Source organism: Panthera onca, chromosome E1 (genome assembly GCF_046562875.1).
Source record: "Panthera onca isolate mPanOnc1 chromosome E1, mPanOnc1 haplotype 2, whole genome shotgun sequence".
NCBI classification, from domain to species: Eukaryota; Metazoa; Chordata; class Mammalia; order Carnivora; family Felidae; genus Panthera; species Panthera onca.
In genome coordinates, this window is record NC_138352.1 from 14,919,526 (window position 1) to 14,942,239 (window position 22,714).

Below are 22,714 nucleotides of genomic sequence, written 5' to 3' on the forward strand. Positions count from 1 at the left end.
CAGGTGACTCTGGGGCTTGCGCTGCCCTGGCCTCGGGAGTGCAGGCATTCCCGAGGTCGGTGCGACCAGGCCAAGGTCCGGATGGTGGAAGGACCAGGCAACCCGAGAAGGCTTCTACGCTTGGAGCTCGGACCTACTTGTGCGGGGTTCAGCCACCTGCCAGACATCCCAGGTATTAAAAAAAAAAAAAAATCTGCTTTAACGGGTGGTGTTGTTTCTTTCTCCCGGCCTCTGTTGCACCAGAAGCCAAACGTTAGACCTGCTGGATTAATTTTAAAAAAAGAAAGAAAGAAAGAAAAAAGAACGAAAGAAAAGGAAAAGAAGAAAAGAAAAGAAAAGAAAAGAAAAGAAAAGAAAAGAAAAGAAAAGAAAAAGCCTCCCCCTATGCGCGGACACGCGCTCCCACTCGCCCTTGCTCCCTCTCCCGCCCTGCACCACCACATTCCCATTCAACAGCAACGATCTGCGCAGAGGAGCTGCGCAGTCGCCGGGCTTGAATTAGGCGCCATCGGGCTCAGTAGTAGCCCTGCTGCTCCCTGATTGGCAGCTCTCTGGCCCGGCGCCAGCCTATTGGGAGGCCTGTTTACGCCGAATGAGTGGCACGAGCTCCCGGCCGCGGAGGGCTGCGCGGCCAATCAGCGCGCCGGCTGCTCGGGGCTGAGTGGCACGAGCTTATTAGTATGCAGGGCCCGTGGCTCGCCGCGCCGGGCTGCAGGTTTGAGAGCCGCTCTGGATGGGCTCGCTAGAGTCGTTGTGGTGGAAGCGGTGCATTTACAGTGCAACAGTCAGCACATTGAAAATACCAATAGGAATACAAAACAAAGTCACATTTACTGATTTAATTGTATTGCATTCAATTGTATCCAGGAAACAACCTCCAGTAAGTAACTGAAATTGCTTTCATTTTTTTTTGTTTTTGTATTTTTATTATTATTTTATTTTTTATTTTGGCTTTGGGGATTTACATTTTTTTCTTTTTAGCAAGAGAAATTCAGGCTTGTGATGTTAAGAAATATATATCTTCCCTTTTTAAAATTCCGTTATAATGTGGAGTAGGTTTTTTTTTTTTTAAGATGGTCTAAACAGGAGAGCGATTTTTTTTTTTTCCTCTGAAAAATCTTATCGATCGGTTTAAAATTCCCCCCGTAATGCGTCCCTGCTTTGCTCTGAGCGCTTGTTGTCTCGATCGACACCCAGCATTAAAAATAAATAATCGCGACAGGACAGGGACAGCCAGGCTGCGTCCAGCGCGAACCGCGCGGGCGGCTCCGGGCGGACCGTCGGCGAGGACCCCCGGACGCCGCCAACGAGCGCCGAGCTCCGGCTGCACCACGAACGAACCCCGATTGTTTGCCCCCCCATCTCGCTCCCTCCCCGGAGCAGCCCCGGGTCGGCCCCGCCCGGCCGCTCGGCGGCGCTGGGAACGGGCCGGCTTGGGGTGGCCTAGGCGGCCCGGGCCGCTGACCGGAGGGGCTTTCCGGCCGCCGGCTGGGTGCGGGCGAGGGGCCGGGGCGGGGAGGGGTAACGCGAGTTCTTCGGGTTTCGCTTTCCAGAGCCTAATTCATTGCAGAACATTTCAGAAATTCTTTTCCTGGGGGGTGGGGGGCGCTGAGGATGGATGAGGGGGGCAACGAGGCCGGCGCAGCGGGGCGTTTTCACCGCGCGCGTTCCGGGCAGCGCGCGGGGCTCGGGCCACGGCCAGCGAGGCGGGGTCTGCGGGCGAGTGCGCCCCGGGCCGCGGGCTCTAGTGCGGCCGGGCCCTCGGTCCTCTCCCGGGGGGGCGGGCGCGGCCGTTTCGCAGGGAGCGGGTTCTGCGGCGGCGCCCGAGCAGTCCGCGCCCCGGTGTGCCCCTGGCCCCAGCCCAGCCTGCAGGCCCCACGGCGCGCGCGCGCGCGCGCTGGGAGACGGGCGCCGGGGGAGGCGCACGGGAATGGGTGCTTTTAACCGGGGGGCGGCCGAAGCGACGGTGGGATTTTTAGTCCTTTAGTTACAACCAAAGCAAACCTAAAGGAGCCCCGCATTCAGGAGAGCGTGAGCCACGCAAAGCGGGGACGGTGGCTCTGGGGACCGAGCCCCGCCAGCCCAGGGAGGAGCCGAGCGTTCCGAGGTTCGGTTCTTTCCAAAATGCCCTTGTCATCGTTTCTCCGGCCGGCGCGGGGTCCCCTGTTCTCCGCCGCTTTCCCTCCCATTTCCTTCCTTAGACCGGCCAGGCCTGTGGCTGCTGTGCTGTCCTCTGCTTCGGCCTCTCGAGCAGCTGGGGGGAGGGGGCTTGGAGCCCTGGGACTGGCGGGTGACGGCACGGGGCCTTCGGGCCCTAGCTGCGGCGGCCGCGCCTCCCCGCCCCGCTCCCTCCTCGGCCTGGGTTCCGCAGGCCGCGGAAGCCGCTCGCTGGCGGCCGAGGAGGCGCTGCGCGGCCTCTCCTCCGGAGCAAAGGACACAAAGAAAAGTCCCTCCAATCCAGTAAGAATCTCAGTGGCACGGACGGGCGACGATAATTCACCCCCAGTCTGCGTAAAAAAACTGGCGGGCTGGTGAACCCGCGATCCGCCGGCCAGGGGTGGAAGGTTAAAACTGCTGCTGGCAGCCGAGCCCGCGTCCCGAGAATCGCGAGCAGCTCGCGCTTTCTCGGCAGTTCTGAAATCTCGTACTGGAAAAAAAGAAACCCCCACAAAACAAAAGCATAGCACACACGACTCCCCGGAGGCCGCCGGGAAGCCTCGCACCCCCGCGGGCGCAGCCGCGGGCCCTCGGCGCCTTTGAAGCTGCAGGTTCCCGACCTCCCTCCCCTCCTTCTCTCCCTTTGTCACTCCCCAAGCCCCCCCCCCCCCCCAACCCTGGCCCGGGCCGCCCCTCCCCTGACCCCGGCGCGGGCAGCCTCCTCGCCGGCGCTGCCCTGGCCCTGGCGGCTTGGCGCTCGCTTTGCAGGCCCGAGCGGCGGCGAGTCGAGTTATTTGTTAGACCGGGGGAGAGAGCTGGCGATCCCTAGAGGCGAGGGAACCCCAAACCTCTTTGTATGAAGTTGAGAGACAAAGAGAATTCTTTGTCCAGGTCCCGTTTATTTACAATGCAAAAGTTCTCCGAATAAATATTAAAAAAGCTTATCAGCTGAGCAAATATGTATTCACTTAATACATTATGTTTTCGGTTATAGATTAAATCAAACACCAAATAGTCTGCAAATAAGACGTTGTAGAACTCGTAGCATTAAATATAGCAATTTAAAATGGTATTCACGAGATGGAAAACATCTTATTCGCCCTCTCCTCACGGTGGGACGGCTAAAAAAAACCCCAAACAAACCAGGTTTCCTGCAGGGTTCACAATTAACATTGAGCCTACCCATCTCCCTTTTGTTGGAGGTGATAAAGAACATTAAAACAATGCAGGTTTAGGAGGTTAAGAGCGATATGCAGGGTGAGAGAGCTGCACACGCTCACTCACAGTGGTGCGGTTTTGTCCCCGGCTCCGTGGCTCCACGCTCAGCCCCGCAGTGCACTCCCTTGGTTGGGTGGGGGTGGAAAAGAAGGGAGGTGGGGGGTGTTTCTAAGTGTCCCTGCCGGGAGGTGGAAACCCATAACTGAGTCCCAGGGTCTGCTGGGGCCTCAGCCGGGACGAAGGGTGCACGGGGGCTGGCTGACTTTCCTCGCCCAGAGGGCCGAGCTGGCTGCCACAGACCCTGCTTGCCCCGGGCTGCCGGCCGCCGGGAGACCCGGGGCAGGCGCTGCAGGGAGAAATTCTATGGCCGATGTGGGGCGTAAAGAGAAAACAATTTCTGACTCTCAGAGCACCCCCCCCCCCTCCCTAATGTCCCCAGTCCGCAGAGGCAGATCCTGGGCGAATTTGATTGGGGGGCGGGGTAATTGTTCCAGCCTCGCTGGGAAGCTCCCGACTCGGGGACAGCAGGCCGGGCACTGCGGCGTGGCCGCCCAGGTGACACCGGCAGCGGACGCAGACTCCTGGGACTCTGGGGAGCTGGCCCGGGGTCCCCGGCCCAGGGTCCCCGCTCGGTGCTGGGGACGGGGGCCTCGTCCCGTTGAGGGGGGAGGGCGGAGGGTTCTAAAGAATGGGCCGAAAGACGCATGGGGGGATGGGAGAAGGGGAGAAAAGGAAGGTTATAAAAAAAAAAAAAAAAGTCTTGAGTTACAATCAATAAAATTACTCGCTTAATTAGCATGGTTATTCGGTTAAGCGGAATGTAGTAAAAGCTGGACCTCGGAATGACGGGGGAGAGGAAAAAGGCGAGCGTGGACCTCGGGCCTTTTCCTCCGAGACACCTCTGGGCAGCGGGGGAGGGGAGAGGGTGTGCGTGTGAGTGAGTGAGTGTGTGTGTGTGCGTGTGCGTGATGGCTTCGCAGATTTGGGTTTTTATCACCCAGCGGAGCCAGCAGCCTTTTGCCGCGGCGCCCTCGCCGCAGGGACCCGCGGGGACGCGGAGGGGAAGCGGCGAGCGCTGCAGCCGGGTTCCCCCGGGCTCCTCGGGGCCGAGCGTGGCCGGGACGGTGCGTGTGCGCGCGGGGACCGGGCGGTCCGGGGGCCCCGGCGCGCGCGTGAGCGGCGGGACACGAGCCGCGTGCCCCGGGCCCGGCCGCCCGGCCCGGCCCGGCCCGGCCGCGGCTCCGGCCGGCGGGCGGGGCGAGGACCCCCAGGCGAGCCGAGCCCCCCGAGTCACCGAGTCTCTTGTGCTTGCCTCCGCAGACTATGGACCCGCACGGCGGCCGCCGGCTCGGCGCGCGGCCGCCCGCCGAGGAGCCCAGTCCGCCGGCGTGCTGACCGGCCCGCCACCCCGCCGGTGACCCCGGACGCCGCCTCCTCCGCGCCGCCCGCGCGCCGCCCGCGCGCCGAGCCGCCCCCGGGCCCCGGCCGCGCTGCTCCCCGGAGGCGGCGGCGGCGGGCCGGGGCCGGGGCCGGGGCCCGGCATGGATGGCCGCGACTTCGCGCCGCCGCCGCATCTGCTGTCGGAGCGCGGGAGCCTGGGCCACCGCAGCGCCGCCGCCGCCGCCGCCGCCGCGCGCCTTGCCCCCGCCGGGCCCGCCGCGCAGCCCCCGGCGCACTTCCAGCCCGGAAAGTACTTCCCGTCGCCGCTGCCCATGGCTTCGCACACAGGTCAGTGCCGGCCCGGGCGGGCGCGGGAGAGGAGGCCCGGCCGCGAGGTGGGCGCGGGCCTGGGGGACCGGGCGCGCGCCCCCTCCGCGGCTCGGAGCGCTTGCGGAGCAGCCTTCGGTTTCATTTCCCTGCACGGGCACCGGTGGCGGGCCCCGAGCGGGGCCCCCCGAGCCGGATCATCGCGGTTTAGAGCGGCCTTCCCCGGGGTCTCCGGGGTCTCGGAGGGGCAGCCCCGGAGCCGGCTAAAAATAAAGCCTTTCCCCTCCGGCCCCCCTCCCCCACCCGTTCCTGCAGAAGAACTAAATTCCGCGGAAACCTCATTTCTGCATTCTGCATTCACATCCTTAAGACATTCTGGGGCCGGGACAACGAGGCACTTTCTGCGGGAACAAAACGGCTGTTGTGACTGGGGGGCGGGGTGGGGGGGCGCCGCGGCCTGGCGGATTAGGGCGGTGTGCGCGCGGGGTGAGCGTTAATAGGGACTGCCGGTGTAAGACGAGCAAATCCTGTTTCTATATAAAGCCTTGAAGTGTCAGGGTGAGAATGGGTTTGCAGGGGCTGCGTGTGCTTTCACAAGTGCCTCTGGTATCCTGCTAAAGCCGGACAAAGCGTGGCCAGAGCGCGGCCCAGGCTGGCGGCCTGCGGCCCTGGGGGAGGGCAGCGCCGGGCGCCGGCCGGGCTGGGGGTGGCGCGGGACTGCCTCCGTATTTCGGTGCAGGCGAGTTCGCAGCGAATTTGCTCCAAGAGGAGGGAACTGTGGCTGCCCGGCGTTCCTGTCCTCTCGGATCCCCTTCCGGAGAGGGCTGGTCCTTGGCAGGGCTGACCCAGGCCTCCGGAGCCACCCTAACCCTCCTGAGGTGGCTTTGATATTACTGTTGAGCAAGGTCAGGGGAGAAGCAGAGCCGGGAAGCCGGTAGCCGAGGGGCAGCTCCCTCTAGGAGACCCGGGGTCACTGGCCAGCCGCCACAGAGTTTGCAGGAATGGTTTGGGGCTTGGTGTGGGGGCCTGCTGGTCACCCTTGAAGGCTGGCTTGCTTTTGTTTACAGTCTGTTCTAAACATCAGAAATGTTGTTTGCCGCTTTTTTTTTGTTTGTCAATTTGGCAGTAACAGTTATTATTGCTAGCTTGATGAACTGTGAATACTAATAAAATTATATCTGCTTTAATGGGATTACAATTAGCGTGTGGATTAAAACGGATGGAAGAGTCGAGCTAGAAGGGAAAAAGTCAGAAGGGAGGGCAGTCAGAAAGGAAAACATAAATTTCCTAAAAAGAAAAAATATGAAAATTGCTTAATTACTAATGGGCTTTTAGCATTTACAACATGAAGAGATTCGGAAACTTAGACGAAGGCAGGGAGTGGAGGGGCTGGGCTCCCGTGCCCTCCTGGAATCAGCCCCGTGCCGTTTCCTGCCCCAGCGCGAGCCTTCGGCAAGGCTGCCCTTTTTTTCTCTTCCTCGCTGTTTCCTCTTTCTATCCATTTCTTTTTTCCCTCTCTAGATTTATAACTCAAAAGAGGAAAAGTACTTGCTTGGGAAATGGGTGATTTAAAAATATCCGGCCAGGCTGTCCCTGAAGTTAAGTGTCCCTCCTGCCCCTGCTTTGGAGGTGCTGCCCACCCGGCTCAGCCCACACTGGGGGGCTGCGGCCCAGGGCTCACGGTGGCAGCAGGGACAGCACACCCCCCTACTAGCCCCTTCTCCAGGCTGCTGGCTTGCAGCCCCTGCTGAGGGTGGGAAGGCCGAGCCTGCAGGCTGGGGGATGGGGAGAGAGCAGCTGTACTCACCCCCCCCCCCCCCCATATGCCAGGCCCACTAGCCTAGCAAGGTAGTAGCATCACAGAAAAAAACAAGGGTCTGGAAGGGCCCCTGACACTGAGGCTTCCCCAGGGCTATCCCACCCTGGGGAGGCACAGCCAGGTGGGATTCCCCGTCAGTTCAGGTCACGGCTGCGTCTTCTGTCCCCACTCATCCGCCCACAGCCTAGCCAGGTCCTGGTCAGCCACCATGTCCCTTTTCTGCTGTTTTTGCTAGATGGAGGTACCGCCAAGTCAGGTGGGAATGCGGTCGGGGTGGCCCGAACCATTGTCTTGCTCTTTTCAAGTTTGACCACGTGGTTCTTGGAGCAGAGGCCATGCTGGGTTTGGGAGATACTGGGTGGGCGCTGGCCGGGTGTGTGTCCTTGACCTAGACCCAGCCCGCCTCCCCATACGCAGGGTGCTCTAGAGGGCGCTGGAGGTCCCCAGGGCACCCTCAGACGGGGGGCTGAAGGGCCACGTGTTCCCTGTTCCTGGAGGCCATTTCCACCCCCCTGGGGGACCAGAGAGACCTATTGTGCTTGGAGGTGTGCGACCCATTAGTGACAGAAAGGCTGGCCGAGCGGGCATCCAGCAAGAAACATCTGCTGCTGAAAGCCTTTTGAAATTGCTGAAAGCCAGAATATTGTATTGGTTTTTAAAATTTAGCTACATCAATTTTTTTTTTTAAAGGAATTGTACACCAGATCACTTTGCTCTGGTCTGTATCTATATATGATCTAGTTTAGAAAGAAAAAAGTATAATTAAGTTAAAAAAATTTTTCCCCATCTTGTGCACGGATTTCCAAATGGCTACTTTGGCGGATTCTTCTTCCCATTTCCGCAGATGGCCTCGGATCCGCAGGCCAGGCCAAGGCTGCCGCAGCCGGCCGCCCCTCCCCGCTGCGACCGCCCCGCTGAAAGGAGAATTGTCTGCGCTTCTTGCTGTGTGCAGGTCTGACGGGGGAGTAGGGTCCAGTCGCCTCGGCCACCCTGGCCGGGCCCAGGGGCTCCGGCCACCAGGCCGCCACCCGTGCTGCCCCACCCAGTGTTTTCAAAATGTCAGCTTGAGGACCCTGATGGGACGTCAGGTTTCTTCCATTGTTTTTCTAAAAATGGAAGTGCTGGTAGCTTTAGAATCGGGCTGTACGATTTTATGGTAAAGTGCTGTTCCAGTAACCTTGTCACCAAAAGGTGCAATTAAAATGTTTGGAATCATTATTTTTAGTGCAGTGTTAGATTTTGTCTCTAATACAGATGGTCCGGAGGCAAAGCTGTGAAATCTGGGGGGGTGGGGGGGGGAGGAAAATCAACAACGCATCAACCCAAGATTTTTCATCAGTCCTAGTGCCCGGAGCGATTGGGGACCGCGCCTCTCTCGGAGCATTTAAAAAATCGGCAGCCTGGCCTGGGAGAAGCGGGTCCCCCACCGCCTCTTCCGGCCGGTCAGCTCCAGGCCTCCTGTATCCTCCTCTGCCCATACCCCCTCAGGCCCATCAGGCCCAGCCTTCGAGAATCATCGGGCCTCCAGCCGAGGTAGGCGGAGGTGCCGAGAGTCTTGGTTTCAGTAATCTGGCTGTGGGTTGGCTTCTCCTCTTTACCTCTACTCTCTCTCTCGGGGTGTAAATGGTATAAATGGCCCGGCCTGGAAGCCAGGTGCCTGGGGCCTGGGGACGTTGGGAATAAATCCGGCGGCAGGTCCCTTCTGCTGGGAGTGCCGCAGACTCCTTCCCTGCTGAACGGGCTTCTGATTGCCAGCCTCGAAAAGAAAGAAAGCAAAACACACTAGAGGAAAAAAGATAATTTCCTAGTGTGAAAAGACCCCATCAAAGGTTCCCCCTCCCTCATCATGTGATATTTTTTTGTAAAGAAAAAAATACATTTTCGTAAATACCTCATTAACTCAATGACACGACGGAGTGTTTCTGCAACAGTTACCAACATTAAGTAGGTGTGAAAAGAGTTACTTTCTGAAGACTCTACCCATCCTGCTCTGAAAGTGACAGAACCAGACATGAAAGCGGCCGCCCAGCCGCAGAGCCCCGGGAATCCCGGCGGCCGCGTAGACCAGCCCGGCTGTGGCCGCCCTGCCCGCCCCACCGAAGCCATTTTTGGAATGTGGGTTTTTTCTCAGTGGGGCTTGTGCTGCCCATGTCTGATTATTGCCTATAAGGATATTCCTATAGGAATATTCAGGTCACGTGAGTAATAAAGCAAATTAGCCGGCGAGGCAGGGAGCGGCCTCGTACAGATAGCACATCTCCCCTGGAAAACACACGCACCCCCCCAAACGCTCCCCGGTTATTCTTAGAAATCTCCCTCCTCTGCTTCGAGACTGGGTTCAACAGCCCGCACAGACAGGACCGAACGCATAGGAGTCTGTTAGAATAACACGGATGAGGCTAAAAATACCCCTCAGAAACACACATAAAAAAGCCAAATCCAACAACAGAACGGGCTAAAAATATTCCAGGCTTTGGCAAAGAGCACAGAGTTAAATAAATTATACAAGAGCCATTCATGGGAGCAAGTTGACTTTCTCTCTTACGGGAACTTGGTTCAAGCTAATAAAAATAATAATTTACTGGCCACTGAGCTTTGCATGAGTTTAAATTTAATTGGTGGGGCTTCTGGCGTTTGTCACTTCTTGGCGATTAGTGGGCTTGTCCTAGCCTGGGGCAGGGTTGGGGGGGGGGGGCGCTGGGCCTAGGGTCCCTGGAAGCACAGGACGGTGGAGCAGGGCCTGGGTGAAAGGGTGGGGTGCCCGGGAGGCCGGAGGAGGAGGGAGGCCGCGGGTGGGGGGGGGCGGTCAGGGGAGGCAGAAAAGAGACAGGCAAGGTGCGGCTAGTTTAATTTGATAAATGATCGTACACCTTTAAGAGTGTGTTTTAACAATCAAGATACACTCCAGCAAGTTGATAGGATGTTCGCTGTCAACTTACATATGTCATCAGAGCGGGCTGTGAGCGTAAATAATGTTCTAGAGTGTGCGGGATGCGTCGCGGCCTCTCCTGGAGCCCGCCAGGTAGCACCCCTGTCCTCTGGCCGGCGCTTCTCTCTCCTGGTGTCTGGGGTCAGTGGCCAGAGGAGGGCAGGAGGTCGGGGGGGGGGGGGGCACTTTGGTCGAGGTCTTTCCTCTCTAGGGAGTTCCCGGGTCTCCCCGCCAAAATAAGAGCTGGGTGGGCTTGCTAGAGAAACCAGCACGCAAAGGCCTGGGGCCGGAACTGCAGCATTGGCTGGTGTCTAAATTCAGCCGTTCTCAGGCATGTTAAATTTCCCGCAGGGATTAGGGTCAGGTAGTCCCCTTTGCACCCTCCTCTTCTTCCGTGGTTCCTCGGTGGAACACCCCCAGAAATCCCTGCAGGCCTTCCTGGTCCCTAAAAGACTACACTTCCCAGGATGCCCCTGGGTCAGCTCCAGGGAGTGGGGGGGGGGGGTTCCCTAGCACAGAGAGAGTTCAGCCAGTGCTCCTGGGAGTGAACTCTTTCCAGGTGGGTGGAGAGGGGCCCTGGGCGCCCCCCGTCCCCCGCCCCCCCAGCCATCTTTCCCTGCATCCTGGAAGAGGCCTCTGGATATGAGCCCCCAGCAGATGGGAGCTGCCCTCCACCCCCTGGATCCTGTGTGGCCGCTGTCTTGATTGGCGTGTCCAGAGTCCCTGGGGGTCCCCACCGGGCCCCCTGATTTCAGCCCGTCGCCTGTGCCTTCCCTCGGCGTGGTCTTCTCAGAGGGGTCCGGTCTCTACGCGAGGGCCGGCGCGGAAGGGACGTGAGGCCTCTGCCCCGCATCCGGGCTGCTCTCTGTCACCTAGTGCCACGAGAAAACCCCTCACAGCCACGCTGTCGTGGTCTCACGTCCTCAGACAGCAGCTGCCTTGCCTATCAGCATCCACCCTGAGCGACTTCTGGCAGTTTCTAAGAAGAAAGCTTCCCCCAGGACAGGCCCCTCTGCAGGAAAGCCTGGCTCATCGTCACCTGTCCAGAGAAGGTTCTCAAACCAGTCGCCGCCCGCAGCCCGCTGGAGAGGTGGCCCTGCTGCTGCCCATTCTTCCTGGGGCCTTCGCATCACACGACATTCTCCACGCTGGCGTGGGGCTTTGGGACGCAGAGCTCACAGCCTGTCTGGCAGATAGACGCCTTGCTCTGCTCTTACCGCCCCCCTCCCCGCCCCGCCCCCGACTCATCCACTAGGGACCAGCTCCCGGGTCTCCGGCCCCCGTTAACCTCTGGGGTCTCCCTTGTCGCACCAAAGACTGGGTACCACAAGCAAACCACAAAATCAGAGCCAGCCTGCGGCCTCTAGAAAATGTCCCGCAGCCTCCCGGCCGCGCCGACCGAGCTCGGGCCTTGGGAGCCCATGTGCGTGGGGCTGCCGCTCTGCCTTGGCTCTGACGCTCTGCCCGCTGACGTTTTTATGGGATAATATACCGTTTAGATCACGCAGGTCTATTTGTCAGTGGGCCGCCCCTGTTTGTTGTAATATATAATATTACTGCCTCCTGTGGCCCTGTGAACAGCTGCCTCCGGAGGCCAGGCGGCCGGTGGGAACTGGGCTACGCCCGCGGGAGGTGGGGGTGCTGGATTTGCCGAGGGCCTGGCGGGGAGGCGTCCAGCGCCCAAGCTGGGAGCCAGCCGGGCTGGCATCCGAGGGCCGCTGCAGCTGTCTAGACGATTAGGTTCCAGATTGGATCAGCCAGGAAGAGTTTTTCATTCTGACCTGGGGTGGGGGGAGGAGGAGAAGGGAATAAACAGGTGGGTTGGGTTCCCTGCCCCCTGTCCCCTCCCAGGCCCCCCAACAAAGAGTCCAGTGTCTCTCCATGCAAATGCTTTTGAGGCTCGGTGGGGGGACCCACTGTGTGCCTGGAACCGGATGGAAAGATGAAGCCCCCCCCTCCCCCCGCCCTCCTCAGGGCAGGAACTTGGTTTTCCACTGGAAATTTCCAGAAATGGGGGAGGGGAGGAGAAGATGGGTGTGCTGTCCGCAGGGGCCTCTAAAGCAGCAGGCTGGGGTCCCCGAGGGTGGTCAGGGAGCAGTGCCTTCTTGGGGCACCCCGTCAAGAAAGCGAGTCCTGAGGTGAGTTGAATAAGAGCTCAACCAACCCCCTGTGCCGTCCTCCCAGGAAGGTGGTCTCGGCCGGGTCCCTCGGCCTGTCCCTCCGGGAAGCCAGGGGCTTTCCTCCGGGGGATGTCCACACCACAGGCAGCTCCGGGGGAGTGCACTGTGGCCCCCCCCCCCCGACCCAGAGGCAGGCGTGGTGGAGCACGGCTGGAGGGGGGTGAGAAGAAGGCCCTCTGGGGGCCCCAGGAACGGAGCCCAGGGTGGGGACAGCGGTGCTGGCAGTGGGTGGGGCTGCACTGCCCGCCCGGTGTCCACCCAGCAGCACTGAGTGACAGACTCCATCTCAGGCACAGCCCGTGTCCCCTTTGTGGACAGAGGCAGAGGCCCACCCTGTGGACCCCAGTGGGCCAGCCAGAGGGTAACTGGCTGTGCCCCCGGGGCCCGGATGCAGGCCACACCCTGCTCACCTGTGCTCAGGCCACCAGACAGGTCTCACGCTCACCCACGACCAGCCTTCGGGGAATCCCACCCGAATTCTGCGCCCACCTGCCCAGTGACCTGAATGCGTGCGCTGCTCTGTCTCCCGCCACCTGCTCCGGGGCCCCTGCCGGGGTGGAGCCCCTTCGGGGCCCTCACTTACGGGGCTTGGACCTGGTGAGCTGCCCACCTCATTTTAGCTCCTTCCTGCCCTCTCGCTGTGGACCCCGGAGCCCCTGGCCCAGGCCCCTGCCTGCCGCAGGCTGTTCCCATGGCCACTGCACTGCCCCACGCACCTCTGCTTCCCTACCCCCCGCCCCTCCCGGAGCCACCCTCCAGCCGGTGCCTAGGCCGCCGGTGCCCAGGCCTTGTCCCCCGCCCTTGTTCTGATCCGCAGCTGGCCCTAGAGGGTCCCGGCCTCCAGAGCCCCAAGTGATTCTGCCATGCAGCTCTGCCCAGGCCCCCCAGCCCCGAACGTGCCCCCAGCTCTGCTCGGACTCCCCCTGTCCTACTCCGGAGGGCCTTCCTGCGCCTGCAGCCCACCTCCTGCCCCACGTGCTCCGTGGCCATCCCAGTGCAGCCGCCCTGACCCGTGGCGGTGGGGGGTCCCTTCCCCAGTGGATGGCAGGGGCCTGAGTGTGGGGTGTCCGTGTCCTCTGTCCCCGCGGCCTGCCAGAGCTGGGCCACCCAGGACGGGGGAGGCCGTAAGGGGGGGTGTGTGCCATGCTCGGGCGGCACGTGTGTGCCTGTGGACACGAGGTCTCTGTCCTGCAGTGTCACCCCCACGCTGGAGAAGAGGGGAGACCAGGACCCTCTCTGGGGGGAACTGACCTGGGGAGATGTGCCAGGGCCTACACTGGCCCTAGGTCTCCTCGCTAAAACCAAGCTGCCCCGCCCCCACACCCGAGCACGACGCGGGGACGCTTGTGCTGACGGTGCCCTCCAATTGTCCCCAGCCTCTGCAGCCACCTCCCAGGGGCCAGGGCAGCATCTCCTCACCTTCCAGAAGCATCTTGTGTCATTGCAGAGGCTCCCAAGCTGTGCCACATTCTAAAAGGTGTCAGAGCTGAGCAGGTTGGCACAGTGAGCTCTCCCCTGTGTTAGTATCACACCTGACAGCAGGGGTTGGGGGCAGAAGCCAGAGGCTTCACCTGGGTCACAGGGCGCTGGTGGGAGGGGAGGACATGCCCCTCCCCTCCCTGGTGGCCGTGTGGGTGGCTGCGCCCGGCAGTGGGGTCACGGGTGGGGGGGGCAACCAACCAAAGGAAGATGAGAGCTGTGGAGGGAAAAGGGGGCAGGGAGAAGGCAGGGGTCATGGGTCTCACCCCCTGCCACCGTGGTGTCTCTCTCCCGGGCAGGCAAGCCTTCACGCTGTGCCGCTTTGCTTTCTGGAGCTCAAGCCCTGGGAGGTGTGCATGGCGGGACTGGCCGTGCCCAGGCTTTCTGACAATCGGCAGCCCCAGCTCTGTCCCTTAGGAGCCCGTTAGAGCTGGCTGGACACATGCTTGTACACAGTCCTGCCCCAGGATGTGCCCGGAGGCCTGGAGACAAAGTGACAGGGCCCTGGGTCTTGCAGGAAGGGCTGCTTCCCTGGGGACAGTCAGGCAGACCTTCACGGGTCATAGTCCCCCCGGCCCTTCTCCGTGGTGTCTGTCTTGAGGTCCTGTGGTCTTGGGGCCTTAGTCTGACCACAGAGTTAAACAAGGGGTTCTGGGGGCACCCGAGGGGCTCAGTCGGCTAAGCGTCTGACTCTTGGTTTTTGTCTCTGGTCATGACCTCACGGTTGGTTGGTTCAAGCCCCGTGTCAGGCTCTGTGCCAATAGTGTGGACCCTACTTAGAATTCTCTCTCTCCCCTGCTCCTGCTCCCTCCCCTGCTCCTGCTCCTGCTCCCTCTCTCTCTCTCAAAACAAATAAATGAACTTTAAAAAAAACTTTTAAAAAATGCATTCTGGCTCTTGCACCCCAGCACTGGGGTCCTGCCACCATCCCCGGCACTGGGGAGGTAGAGACCCAGGTCTGGGCCGAGCGGCCTGCAGGTCCTAGAGCCCCGCAGCGTGGTGTGGGTGGCCCTGGGTTGGTAGATGGAGGGGACACTGGGGATCTGTCTCCGGAGCCCACAGGGAACTGTCCAAGGTCAGAGGCAAGATGGCCCCGGGAGGCTGGGCAGATGACCCAGGGCAGGGCTGTTCTCTACCTGGGGCAAGGGAGGCTCTTGGGGTCACCCTTGGGCTCCTCAGCCTAGGTGCCACTGCATCCTGGAGGGGCCCTGCCTGTGAACCGACCCTGAACCCCCCAGGCGGGTCAGCAGGGAGAGATGCATCTGTGGGCACCTCTTCCCTCGTGAGTGTGCAGAGATGCGGGTGGTCGCGGCCCAGGACTCCGGTCTGGGGCTGTGAGTGGACCTGCGTCTCTCCTCTCCCGGCCTGTGTGTGTCCCGGGCCTCCCCGAGCACATGTGTACCTGGCAGGGCCTGAGCAGGACTCCACAGCCAGCCTCCTTTCTGCTCCCCCTTTTCTACACCCCCAAACCCTGGCCCCAGACAGGCACCTGGGCCCAGACTTGTAGTCAGTTTGGGCCAATGAGAGCAAGACTCAGCAAGACCCCGGGGCTGGGGACACTTGCCGGGGGGGGGAGGTTGGGTGGCGGCCACCGACTGCCAGACGGGGAGGGTCACCCAGCCACAGCTGGCTGGCTCTGTCCTCTGCCACTCAGGTCCTGACTGAGCACGAAAGGCCCGGAAACTCTCAGGTTAGCGCCTCCCTCCCTCCCTCCTTTCTCCCCGTCCTCCCTTTCTTCTCTGGCTCTCCAGCGGGGGGCTGCCCCGTGGAGCTGAGCCTGTGTGCTGACCTGACCCAGAACACCAGCTGGGCTGCAGGCCACCCCAGCCTGCGGCTCACTGAGGTCCTTCCCCACAAGCCCCCCTGCACCTGCCCCTGCAGGCCCTAGTCACTCTTCCCTCCCAGCCCCTTGCTCCTGTCCCTGTCCTGTCCCTGTGCGTGTGCTCAGGAAGGTACCTTGCCCTCCCCTGTGGCACTAGCCCGGGTGCCTCCTCCTCTGCACTCCCCAGGGCCCTGGCGGCCAGCAGGTGGTGGGTTCAGGACCCAGACATGGATGAGAACGCGGTGAGGGCAGAACTGGGCCCCCAGCTTCTTTTTTTCTTTTTTTCTTTTTCATTCATTCATTCATTCATTCATTCATTCATTCATTCATTTTTGAGAGACAGAGACAGAGCACAAGCGGGGGACAGGCAGAGAGAGAAGGAGAAGCAGAATCCGAAGCAGGCTCCAGGCTCCGAGCTGTCAGCACAGAGCCCGACGCGGGGCTCGAACTCACAAACCGTGAGATCATGACCTGAGCTGAAGTCGGACGCTCAACCGACTGAGCCACCCAGGCGCCCCAGCCCCCAGCCGCCTTCTGGCCTCAGCGGCTTCTTGTAGGAAGGTGACAGCAGATCCCTTTGTCCCCGGCCTGTGTGCCCTGCCCTCCTCACCCTGCACAGGTTGGGGAGGGGGAGGGGCTGGACTCCGGAGCCTGCAGGACGTGTCCTGTGTCCCCATCCAGGCAGCCCATCATGTGCCCCAGCCACCCCGGCCAGCAGGCCGCCTGTGGGCAGTTAGCCTGAAGCTGGTCCCCTTTTTGAGACTTTTTGCATCCCTTTGGGTCTCCTAAAAATAAGGTTTTAATTTATTTTAAATTAACATTAGAATTAAATCTAAATTAAGTTGTAATACATCTTTAGGCCAGCTCTTGAGAAGCCCTAAACGTGTGTGAATACAGATAAGACCGAGAAAAGTTGGAAAGGTGCACATGCGGCTGCCTCGTCCTTCGTAACCTGTTGCAGATTTGATGACAAGCGCCTACGGTGCTCCGGCTCTGCTAGAAGGGAGGTGGGGGGCACCTCTGTGTGGCCGGGCTGGGAGGCTGCCAGCTGGCCAGGGCGGGGCTGGGGCACTTCCCACATAAACCCGGATCTCTGGCTTGTCTGCAGAAGCAGATCTGTTCCCTGAGTTGCCGACTCCCCTCCTGATCCTCCCTTCCCCTTGCTGAAGCTTCCTTCTCTGCTCCGGGCTCCAGTGTAAATGCTACAAAAACCCTCTGCACTTGGGTTCCAGGGCTTCTCTGTGTCTTAGTTAGCTCCCGCCATGTAACGGATCATCCCAAACTTGGCAGCTTACAACGGCGAACGTTTATCGTCTCTCTGTTTCTGTGGCTCGGGATTCTAAGTGAAGGTGTTCGCCCGGGCTTCAGGCATCTCAAGGTTTGGCTGTGGGGGACCCGCTTCCAAGCTCCCCCTGCCCCCCCCACGTGGCTGTCACAGGCCCCAGTTCCTTGTCGACTGCTGACTGGTGACAACGGTTCCAAGGGTGGTGAGCAAGGCGGCAGCCATGGTCTTTTTATGACCTGATCTCCAACGGGTGTTTTCTGTTCGTAGAAGTGAATCTAATCCTGCCCACGCTCAAGGGGAGGGGGTTCCATACAGGGGTCAGGGCTCGTGGGGGGCCCCACTGGATCTGGACCCCTCCTGAGGCCATAACTGCCCCAGTATGCCAACTACTCCCAGGTCCCCTCTGCGGCCCGGGCCCTCCTCCTCCAACTGCTGGCCAGCCAAGGCCCCCACGTTCCCCGGGCTCCCTGCGTGTGACCCGGCCCAGCCGCTGGAGAACTCCCTCCCTCTCGGCCCCTGCCCCCTCCTTGCTCCACAACCCTGTCGTCACTTGGTCACGGGGACCCCGCTCTGGCCCGTCCCCTTCAAAAGCCCCATCCCTGCTTGGCAGAGGGCCCTCAGACAAGCGTGGGCCTGCTTACCCCACTGGCCGGGCGTGTTGTCCACAGAAGCACGGCATCATCTTCCCACCTGTGAGATGTCTGCTCCCAGAGATGCCACCACCAGGCCAGCAGGCTGGTCCCAAAATAGCCTCGAGGACGGTGCAGGTCACCGAGAGATCCAAGGGCCACTGTTGGAGGCCAGGGTGCCTGGCCTGCGGCTTCCTCGGATCCCAGGCGGGGCCTGGGTGAGGGCGGGTGACCCCGCACTTTGCGGGCACTCGGTAATTGTTTGTCTAATGAATGAGCCTGGTTAGAGTTTCACTCTCCGGACGGAGCCCGGGGTTCAGGCTGTGGCTTGGGTGACAGGGATGTTGCACCGTCAGGTCCGGGCAGCACTTTGTGCTGTTCCGGAACCAGCCGCCTGCTCTGTGCCGGTGCAGGTGCCCTGGGCTTACCTGGGCCGCCCCCTGGACCACCTGGAGCCAGTGCAGGCCCTGGGTCCCCCTGAGGAGAGGGGAGCTGGCCCCGGGCTGGCCACCGCACAGGTAGCCAGAGGTCATGGCACATTTGTGGCCTCTGACCCTCGGAGGCTATGTGTGGGGTGTCCTCTGGGGGACCTTGTCCTGTCTGGGCAGCCCAGCGCAAAGCCCCCTCCCCTCCTTTGCACAGGACACTCGCTGGGAGCCCGGGGTGTGAATTGGGCGAGGGGGATCACCCTCAGGCTCGGGGACGAGCCTCCTGGGGCAGATGGGGTCCAGGTGACAGAGGCTCAGTGACACCACTGGTTTGCCCTTGGTCACATTGGGAGCAATGCGGGAGCACAGGCCTCCGGGCCGGAAGCCCCGGGCTGGTTCTCTGCCCACGTGCCTCCTCCCTGGACCCGTGCAGCCCCACCGCCCCCTACCCCGGCCCCGGCCCCAAGCGGCTGGGCAGCCAGGGAGCACTGGGCAGGGTGCCAGGTGGCAGGTGAGCTGGGATGGGGGGTTGGCCGCTGGGTTTTCTGTCATTTGGAAGCCCCTGCTGGGCTGGCCCTGGCCTGGTCCCCCACGGCCTCCCCTGGGCTGGCCTTCAATCTGGCCCCGTTCCAGAGGCCTCCCATCCCACCTCAGGGCTACTGCTCTGTCCTGGGGGCCTCTGGATCAGTGGGGTGCAATTTCCCCACCCCCACCTTGCCCTGCACTCCAAGAGTCCCCAGAAGCACCATCGTTTTACCTCTGAGGAGTGAGTTTTCCTTCTACTTACGCTGTTCTTTTTTTTTTTTTTTTTTTTTAACGTTTATTTATTTTTGATAGAGATACAAAGCGTGAACAGTGGAGGGGCAGAGAGAGCGGGAGACACAGAATCTGAGGCAGGCTCCGGGCTCCGAGCTGTCAGCTCAGAGCCCGACGTGGGGCTCGAACCCACGAACCGTGAGATCATGACCTGAGCCGAAGTCGGACACTCAACCGACTGAGCCACCCGGGCGCCCCGCGTTCTGACTGTTCTTAGAGACTAGAATATCTCATCTTGACACGTGTGAGGGAATGGGGTGCTTCGTCAAAGTGGCCTGGCTGCAGGAAGACACGGCGAGGGTGCGGAGAGCCCCCGGTGCACACCCGTCCCCTCCCCGGGCTGCCCTGCGAGCCCTGTGGGCCAGGAGGGGTCTACACCCCCCACCAGGAGCCAGCAGGGAAGGGGTGCAGAGGGACGGCCCCTCAGAAGGTCGGGCTGCCCAGAGGTCTCGGCCAGGAGAGGCCCGGGGCCTGGGTCACTCGGGACCCCGTCTGTTGGGAACATTGGACACGGGTGCTGGGCAGGCCCAGATCCAGGCTCCCCCCAGGGTCCCCTTGGGGATTTGGTCTCACGCAGGCGTCTCTTGGACGAGTCACATTGGCTCTCTTGGCAGGATACTGCCAGGCCTCCACGCGGCCAAGGGCATCGGCTTGGCGGGAGCCCCTGCTCTGACCCCCACCCCCCCACCCCTGCACGGTGGTGCAGTCTGAGAGAGGAACGGCATTTCTGGTTCATTAGACCCCTGCCTCTTCTCCACCTCCCTCCCCCGGCCCTCGCATCCCACACCCTGCAAAGCATTTGCGGGCACTGCTCTCAGGACTTCTGTTCCTTTCCACGTCCCCAGGCTCTTCTACTGTGGGCATTTGCCCCGGGTTTCTCTCTGGCTCTGTGCCCTTCCTGCCAGGTCCCGTGTCCCCTCCTTCAGGAGCCCCCTGCCATGAGCAAAGCGCTGTGGGCCAAGAGACCCTTCTGGCCCTGAGGGCAGCCTTGCGCTGACTGGGCCTGAGGCAGGACCAGCTTCCGAGGGGCATTGGGGTCAGGTGGCCTCACCCTGGTGTTCCTCAGCCCGTCCCTGCTGCTTTCTGGTCTCTGTTCTCCATAGGGTTGAGCTGCTGGGACCCTGGACTCGCCAGGGGCCCGTGCCTGGCAGCGGGCCTCTCCTTCGGGGCCCCGATGGGTGTTTAGTGCCTGGACGCACTGCCGGGTGCCGAGTGGAGGGCTGGGTCGGGCTGGGTTTCACAGAGGAGGCCGAGTGCACACTGAGCCTTGAGAAAGAGGCGGGAAGGGATGTATTCTAGAAGGGGCAGCCCTAGAGCGTGAGTCCCCACGTGGCTGGATCGAACCAGACCTAAAGGAGGTGGCTGGGAAATGAGGACAGAAAGTCAGTACTGGCAAAAAAAAAAAAAAAAAAGGAAGGAAGGAAAAAGGAAAGGGGCATCTGGGTGGCTCAGTTGGTTAAGAGCTGACTCTTGACAGGCTGTTCCATGCAGTGACCCATGGAGATCTCGGTGCCCCTTCTGGCCCCACTCCAGCCCGAGCCAGCCCCGTTCTGGGAGTCAGGCCCTCGGTCCCCGGTCCTTCTCAGGCACGAGGGAGCAGAAGCTGACCTGGGTCCTTGCAATGGCCGGGCAGAGCTCTCCCAGCCCAACATGGTAGCCGGCCCCATGGCCAGAGGTAGTGACCCCAGTGCTCACGGCCGTCCCCGCCCGCTGCCCCACAGCCACAACTCTGCTGGAGCTCGCTGACGCACACTAGTGCCTCTCCCGCTTGGCTGTGGGCGCCAGGTGCCTGGTCAGCCTGTAGCCTCACTAGGTGTCTTTGGGAGGCGTCTCCAGACCCCTCCACACCCACCCAAGCCAGCCCAGCTTCCAGGCCTTGTGTCTGGACCTGGGCTAGATGTGGGGTGTCATCTAGGATGTTCCTCACACTGGGGAGATGTGGCGTCCCCAAGGGCCCCATCCTGAAGCTGCCAGGCTCCGGGCAGGGCGAGAGTCCTGCATTTACTTGGGGCAGCAGAGGGGCTTACGAACCCAGGCTCGGTGATGCTTTAGCCCGGCTCTGAGTGCCGAGAGAACCACCTCTGTGGCCAGCAGGCTAGGGTGATGGCGTGGGGAGCCTGTGCCCCCGACAGCTGCAGCGCACATGCCTTCTGCTCCGGGGCCAGCACCCAGGTGTGCATGCAACAGGGGTGGCCTCTGGGTGGGGGTGAGGGGTGGCAGGAGAGGGACAAGTCATGCACCTTGATCTGGGGGCGGTAGGAGGGATAAACAGATGGAGAAGTGGATAGATGGATGGGTAAATGGAGGGCAGGATGGATGGAGGGAAAGAGGGAGAGAGGGATCCACAGGATGGGGGATGCACCTGGGGTGAACCTGACCCCAGGTGGCCTCCAGCCAGCACCTGCCCCCCACCCCTCAATTTCTCCGGCTGTGCTGGCCTCGGGGCCTCTGCCCAACGCAGCCAGTGGTGTTGCCTTCGCGAGGCTGGGGCGGGAGGAGGAAGATCACAGTCTCTGGGCCCCAGTCCACTGCCAGGCCACACAGGACCCGGTGTCTGGTCCTCTTGGCTGGCAGTGCAGACTCACCGCCCCCAGGCATGGAGCCTTCCCATGAACGTGGTCCCATCGGGACCCGCCCATCGCGGTCTCCATCCCGTGCCGGCAGGACCAGATCAGACCAAACCCCGAGAGCAGACCTGCTCGGCCCTCTCCACGCCCCCCCAGCCCACTTGCCCGCCCTCCGGAGTGTCCTGGAGGGGGACGTGCTGGCTGCCCCACTGGGGAGAGTGTGCAGGGAAGGAAGGCCGTGTGAAGAGAAGCGAGGGGGCGGCCCTCAGCCGCTGCTGCCCAGACCCCCCGGCCGAGGGGCCCTCTGAGTCACTCTCAGCCCCGAGTCCGAGGGCGGCCCCTTCTGCCCAGCCAAAGGGCTAAATTTACCCTTTTAATAAGAACCAGACTTATATCCGATTTTCCTTTTCTTTTATTAGTTCTGGGCTGTTGGTGGTTGGGCCTTCCCTGTCATCTTGCTTCCACGTTTGTCGGCTGGGTGGCTCAGCAACCACAGAATTTTCCTATTATGGCCTGAGAACTGCTGCCTTTGGGCCAACCGGGGCTTCTGGAAGGTTCTCCTGGGCCAGCGGAGAGGGGCTTCCCGTGTGACACACTCATGTTTCTGGGCTGTCTCCACATCCTAGGGCTGGGCCGGCCAGGAGGTTCACCCACGGCTTCACAGTCCTGCCTCCTCCGCCCGTCCCTCCTCCCTCCCTGTGCCCGTCTCAGGTTCCTCTCGTCCGGCCAGCGTCTCGGAGTCGTGGACGGCAGCCGGGATCCTTGGGAGGAGCCCTCAGGGACTCCTAGGGGCCGTGGTAGCAGCAGGGCAGACCCGGTGTCTGGTGGGACGGAGTGAGGGAATGGGCCAGACAGGCCAACATCTGGGGGCGGCCAGCTTGTGGCCGGAGGGGACCGCCCCAGATCTGGACGATGCGTGGGTCCTGGGTAGCCTGCCCTGCGGGGGGGGCGGGGGGGGGGTCACAGATCAGAGGGGACTTCATGCCAGTCTAAGCTGCTTCTCCACCGCAGAGGGGGGTGGGCTGCCTATGGGGAGGCGAACTTGGCCACGTGGCCTGCCAGCTGTCCCCCAGAATCCACACGACTCCTGGAGCCACTGTCAGGTCCGGGTGGCTGGGGGCTGAGCAGCCGGCCTGGGGAGGGGCCTGCTCCCGTGCAGCAGGGGCTCGGGCTCGGGGGTCTCTAGTTTGGTGCAGACGACAGGCTAGGGGCCCCTTCCAGCACAGGTGAGCCGGAATGTGCTCCCACTGCCCGGGGTGGGGGAGGAGGTGGGCAGGGCCCGGCGGCCTGCGGCCCCTCCCATGTCACCCCGGGGGCACACAGAATCAAAGGTCGGGGGCCTTTTCCGGGGCCAGTAAGGGGACCAGTCTGGTGGGGGTCTGACCCTGGGAAGCGGGTCTTTGAGGCCCCCCTCTCGCAAGAATCGGGTCAGCCACCTCGTGCGTGTTCGGGGCCGTGCCTCAGACACGCGTGCACATCTGTGTCCTGTGTGCACGCCCGTAGCCAGCATGTACACCGGTGGCCACGAGCGCGCGCCCGGACACGCCCCGTGAGCGCCCACACACGGTCACTGTGCTGCCTCTGTGCACGCGCACGCGTGTGCCCGGGCCAGCGGTGGGTTCCAGCCGGGCCGGGACCGTTCTTGGGTGGATCTCCCCCCGCTTGCTTCCCAGCCTTT

The 22,714-nt window shown here is 61.7% G+C and overlaps 1 protein-coding gene across 1 annotated transcript in view; it reads left to right on the forward strand.

Annotated features, from left to right (window-relative positions):
- The first annotated feature begins 683 nt into the window (after nucleotides 1–683).
- BAHCC1 (BAH domain and coiled-coil containing 1) overlaps nucleotides 684–22,714 on the forward strand; it is a 64,393-nt gene continuing 42,362 nt past the window's right edge. Inside the window, exons 1-2 of the mRNA XM_078438004.2 lie at nucleotides 684–880; nucleotides 4,696–5,103. Coding sequence (XP_078294130.2) covers nucleotides 4,917–5,103 — 187 coding nt within the window. The 5' untranslated portion in view covers nucleotides 684–880; nucleotides 4,696–4,916. The remainder of the gene's footprint in view (nucleotides 881–4,695; nucleotides 5,104–22,714) is intronic.